General features: G+C 51.7%; 1 protein-coding gene across 1 annotated transcript in view; it reads left to right on the top strand.

The window, feature by feature from the left end:
* The window catches only part of LOC101651090 (antigen peptide transporter 2-like), a 12,215-nt gene extending 7,118 nt beyond the window's left edge, over positions 1-5,097 (top strand). Inside the window, exons 7-11 of the mRNA XM_045292285.1 lie at positions 2,620-2,808; positions 2,958-3,131; positions 3,302-3,461; positions 3,820-3,956; positions 4,744-5,097. Coding sequence (XP_045148220.1) covers positions 2,620-2,808; positions 2,958-3,131; positions 3,302-3,461; positions 3,820-3,956; positions 4,744-4,914 — 831 coding nt within the window. The 3' untranslated portion in view covers positions 4,915-5,097. The remainder of the gene's footprint in view (positions 1-2,619; positions 2,809-2,957; positions 3,132-3,301; positions 3,462-3,819; positions 3,957-4,743) is intronic.
* Positions 5,098-5,379: the final 282 nt, after the last annotated feature.

The following is a 5,379-nucleotide window of genomic DNA, read 5'->3' on the forward strand; positions in this document are numbered from 1 at the left end:
AGACCAATTCATAGCGAAGATGGAGCACGGCATGCACACAGGTAGCTCTGGCAGATTTTCTCAGTCAGTGAGCAAAGGGCACCTACTCAGTGGGCGAGCGCGGTGACGCCCGAGCCATCCTTCGGTCACTCCGTCCTGGTGCTCCCGCTCCCTCCTCCCCAGCACCCCGGAGTGAAGCCGCAGAAGTCGAAGCGCGAAGTGGCGAGGGTTCACTGTACTTACAAAATCAACAGTAACCCCTTCACTACATCAAATGCCCAGAGAGTGACCCGATTTCTCTTTGGTGCTAATATGCACTCTACGAGGGTGAGTCCAACAGCAGTGCTGCTCAGACCTGCGTGGGTTCCCTTCCCCTAAACCTGTTTAACAAGTCTCTGTGCAGTGGATGCCGCAGACACGTTCTCTCCGTCACAGATCTTAGACTCATTAAGATGTCTTCCAAAAAGGCCCAGTGAAAGCAATGGCTTTGGGGGCGATCTGATGGCGCCTTAAATTCAGGCAGAGAGCCGTAGCTCTGAAGGTGATGGCAGCTAGTTTTGGGCCATGTTTATCTAAAGGGACAATCTTGATAGATTTTTTCAAAGGATACAATTTTAAGAAAATGAAGGCCAGGCACGTTGTGCTGCGTAAGGAATATTTTTCCATCCTGACAGTGCACCTACTCCTTCTTCAAGGGTAGCAAGAGGCATGCTTACTACCCTTATTGGAAAACTTTATCCTATCTACCCTGCAGTTCTGGGCTTGCCCCTGCAGACTTCTCTTTGTTCACCAAACTCAAAGAAAGGGGAACCCGATCACAAGGATCAAACTAGAACCCCCTCCCAGGGGGACGAATGACGGAGAAGTGGGTGAGGGGTGGCGGAGGACGATGTAAGATATGGAAAAATAATCTATAACTTCTCAAGGGATCATAAGGGAGGGAGGGCAGGGGATGACGGAGGAAGAAATGGGGAACTGATGTTAGGGGCTCAAGTGGGAAGAGAATGCTTTCAAAATGATGATGGCAGCATATGTGCAAATGTGCTTGACACGCTGGAGGAAGGTATGGATTGGGATAAGAGATGTAAGCGCCCCAATAAAAGTATTTTTAAAACCCCACAAAACTCAAAGAACATTGAAAAGGAATGGGACTTGAATGTCCCAATGCTTCCAGGATGAGGTCCAAAGGGAACAGCATGGACGTTTTCCGGGAAGGGTGAGAGATGGAAACATCACCTTCCGAAGTGCACGTCACTGCTAGATGGAGGATATGCCTAAACATTATACCTCCACATTCTGATATTTTGTTGGATATTGGTTTCTGTGATTTTATAATAGTATCTTTTTAACACACGGCACACATATACCAGGGGGCTTCAAAAACTTGTGGGGGGGAAAATGGGAAAGATCAGGAAGCTTTTCCACAAACTTTTTGAATAATAGTTTGTGGAATAATAATTGTGATCTAAATTAAGTTCACCTCTCTGGATACTCATATATATGATACATATATGTTTCAGAGAATTCAAAGTGTTCATGGAAAAAGGCAAATAAAAAGATCATGGATATTTTTCCCATGAATTTACCAAGTCACCGCATGTGTGTGCACATGAAAGAAGGGGATGCAAAAAAGGGGGTGGGAAATCCCATTATCTCTTCATTCCATTTTTCCATATGTTTCTGAAGGCTTCACCTCTGTAATTCAGTTGTTTCTCTTAGAATTTATTCGTTAAAGAAACATTGCCATGTGTACTTGGAGTTTTTTTCTTTTATGGCTAGTTAATTAGTATTTTATTTCTGATTAGTATTTTATTTGGCTAGTTGATTAGTATTTTTTTCATTGATTAGTATTTTATTTGTGTCTGTATTTACAGGCAGTTGTTAGATAAATATAGAGGCTTATTAAATTAAGGCCTTCCAGTACTTTCAAAAAACTATTTTCGAGGACAGCATATGTCTCAGGTGGTAGTACACTCTTCAACCAGGAGCACACAATGCCTGATCCTCGCATTGTGATGTCCCCAGACTTTGGTGCCCAATACCCAGTGACGTGACGAGGGGCTGCAAAGCCATGGGATTACATCATCTCTCCATTATCAGTGGGACCATGTCTACTCAGCAAGCTTGCTGTCATCTACGATTGGGCGACCCAGGGGAATAGTTTAACCAGGAGAGGCATATAAACCCGAATTCTTTCCCAAGTTTGCCAATCTTCAAAATTAATTACTTTATTTGGGTGTTATTTGGTGATCCCCTGCACAGTTGTTGACCATCATTCTGTGCCAGGCAGTCCAGTGAGTGCAACAGTGAGCTGGGCACGGGGCTTGTTTATAAGCAACTGTCTGTCTGGTCAGGCCGGGCAGAGCTGGGCACGAATACAGGGCAGTGATTAACACAACCTGGGGACAGAAACGTGGTGGTGGGATGAGTATGAGACAACCCTCTTTCCCCTCATCACCTGGAAGCTGGCGATATTGCTGCCACTGATCAGTTCCATCCCATCTTTCCTGGCTAAGGGGGAGGTGGGGGATGGGGAGGCAGCATGGCTGTGGGTAGGAGGTGGGAAATTGGCTCATTAGATTGATCCTTGATTTCTGGGGAGGTGTGTTTGATAGCTCACCCTCCATCCCTGTTTCCCAGAGCCTGGTGTACATGTGGGGAGACATGCTGAGCAACGTGGGAGCTGCCGAGAAAGTGTTTGCCTACCTGGACCGACAGCCAAACATGCCCCCCTCGGGGACACGGGCCCCTTCCCATCTGGAGGGGCGTGTGGAATTCCACGATGTCTCCTTTGCTTACCCCAGTCGACCGGACCAGCCTGTGCTCAAGGTGCCCGAAAGAGGCCACGGGAGACACCTGGCACTGCTGCCTTGTAGCCTGTAGATGCTGCCCTCAGAGCTCACCTGGCCTCTGGTGGGAAAGGGAAGGGGCCGGGAGGAAGAAGAGCAAGGCCCCTAACCCGGCCCTGGCTTCTCTAGGGGCTGACCTTCACTCTTCGTCCTGGTGAGGTGACTGCGCTGGTTGGGCCCAACGGCTCTGGGAAGAGCACCGTGGCCGCCCTGCTGCAGAATCTGTACCAGCCCAGCGGGGGCCAGGTGCTGCTGGATGGGGAGCCCCTCTCCCAGTATGAGCACCACTACCTGCACAGAAAGGTGGGTGGGGACGGGGAGGAGGGATGGGCGGAGCAGAACAGGAGCATGCCCACAGGCAATGGGGGGTGGGCCCCCAGAAGCAATACAGAGGGTTTGTTCTGGGGGAGGTGGGAGGGCCTCTGGCCCGGAGACCTCCCACAGAGCCCTCTGGGCGTGTCCACTGTGTGCAGGTGGTGTTGGTGGGGCAGGAGCCAGTCCTCTTCTCGGGCTCGGTGAGAGACAACATTGCTTATGGCCTGGAGAACTGCAGGGATGAGGAGGTGCTGGCAGCGGCCAGGGACGCCCACGCAGACCAATTCATAGCGAAGATGGAGCACGGCATGCACACAGGTAGCTCTGGCAGATTTTCTCAGTCAGTGAGCAAAGGGCACCTACTCAGTGGGCAAGCGCGGTGACGCCCGAGCCATCCTTCGGTCACTCCGTCCTGGTGCTCCCGCTCCCTCCTCCCCAGCACCCCGGATTCTGCAGCCTCTTTCTCCTATGGGAGTCCTGCTTCCCAGCGAGCCTGCACAGCCGTGCTCTCTCCATCTCCGCAGCCCCACTAGCTCCCTGCCCGCGGCCCTCCTGCAGCTCAGCCCTCCCGGCTGGTTCTTGTGGAAAAACCGGTTGTGCACTGGTCATCCTTGTGGCGAGGCACGTCAGGGTGGCCGCTTGTGTCTGACGAAGGGGGTTTCTCTGATTTCCCCAGAAGTCGGGGAGAAAGGGAGCCAGTTGGCTGTGGGGCAGAAGCAGTGTCTGGCCATTGCGCGGGCCCTTGTGCGAGACCCCCGGGTGCTCATCCTGGATGAGGCCACCAGTGCCCTGGATGCTGACTGTGAGCAGGCGGTGAGTGCCGTGGTCCCCTGAACTCTGCGCTGGGGGTGGGGTGGGGGGCTGAGACCTGAAGGGTCACTGTGTCTGCACTTGGGCAGGAGGAGGAGGAGGAGCCACTAGTAGGCAGATCAGTGCCTTCTGAGGACTGCGGACTGAGGATGGGGCTGAATTGAGAAGCCAGTGGGCATGGGGGCATCTCTGGTGTCTCCAGGGGCAGCGGTCCAGGTCAGACAGAATGGCAGGGCAGACCTTGATGTACCGCTGTTCCTCCCTTCACACATTTCCTACCTCCCTGACCCTAAGCTGGAGTCTCTGGAGAGCACACATGCTTGATGCACTCACTTGCTCCCCAAAGGCTAGGTGTTTCCTGTCGACCCAGACACTCCTGCTAAGAAAGGCCTGGGGACCTCCTTCCCCAAACCAGCCACTGAAAGCCCTGTGGGCACAGTTCTGCCCTCACACGCAGGGTCCGCCTCGAGTTGGAACGGACTTGAAGCCAACCCAGAGCGAGGGCCTTTGCCTGGCGGTGCCAACAGTGAACACCCTTGGCCCCTAGCTGACAGGGTCAGGATGCAAGTCCACCTAGTAGTGTCTTGGCATTACATTCTGGTGGTCTACTACTAAAGACCGGCCTTTGAAAACCCCATGTAGCACAGTTCTCCTCGGACAGACATGGAGTTCCCTGAGTTGGAGAGAGCTGTAAGTGGTGCTGGTTACCCTGAGGCACAAGAGACGGTGCTCGGCGCACTGTGGTGTCCGTTTCCTATCCTTCTGAGGTATCCTCGTCTTCCCTCTTCAGCTGCAGGACTGGAAATCCCGAGGGAACCGGACGGTGCTGGTGATTGCTCACAGGCTGAAGACAGTTCAGGGTGCTGACCAGATCCTGGTGCTCAAGAACGGGGAGCTGCAGGACCACGCCCAGCTCATACAGGAGCAGGACACCTATGCCAGTCTGCTGGGCCTGGACTGAGACTCCAGGGACACTGGACATGTGTCACGGTCACCTGCACACCCCAGGATAGCACCTGCTTTGAGTTTCCCTGGGGGGGAGCATGGTGGAGGTTTGGGCCAGGTGTGCTTTCTAAAGATGTGGGGTTGGGGAGCTGGGACACCGCCTCATTTTCTTGTTGAACAGGATGTTGCCTGATGCTGAGTATTGTGGCATAATAAATATGTTAAATGCTTTTTAAAAAGTATGACATCAACTATACACATTCATATAGCAAACTTAGAAAATACAGAAAAGTACAAAGAAGAACATTCTTTTTGGGGGGTCTACATTTTATTTTATTATTTTATTTTTAAAAATCATTTTATTGGGGTTCATACAACTCATCACAATCCATACATACATCAGTTGTGTAAAGCACACTTATACATTTGTTGCCCTCATCATTCTCAAAATTCGCTTTCCGCTTGGGTTCCTGGAATTAGC

The sequence above is a fragment of the Echinops telfairi genome, unplaced genomic scaffold, assembly GCF_000313985.2.
Source record: "Echinops telfairi isolate 266 unplaced genomic scaffold, ASM31398v2 ScPeMD7_655;HRSCAF=1070, whole genome shotgun sequence".
In the NCBI taxonomy this organism is placed as follows: Eukaryota; Metazoa; Chordata; class Mammalia; order Afrosoricida; family Tenrecidae; genus Echinops; species Echinops telfairi.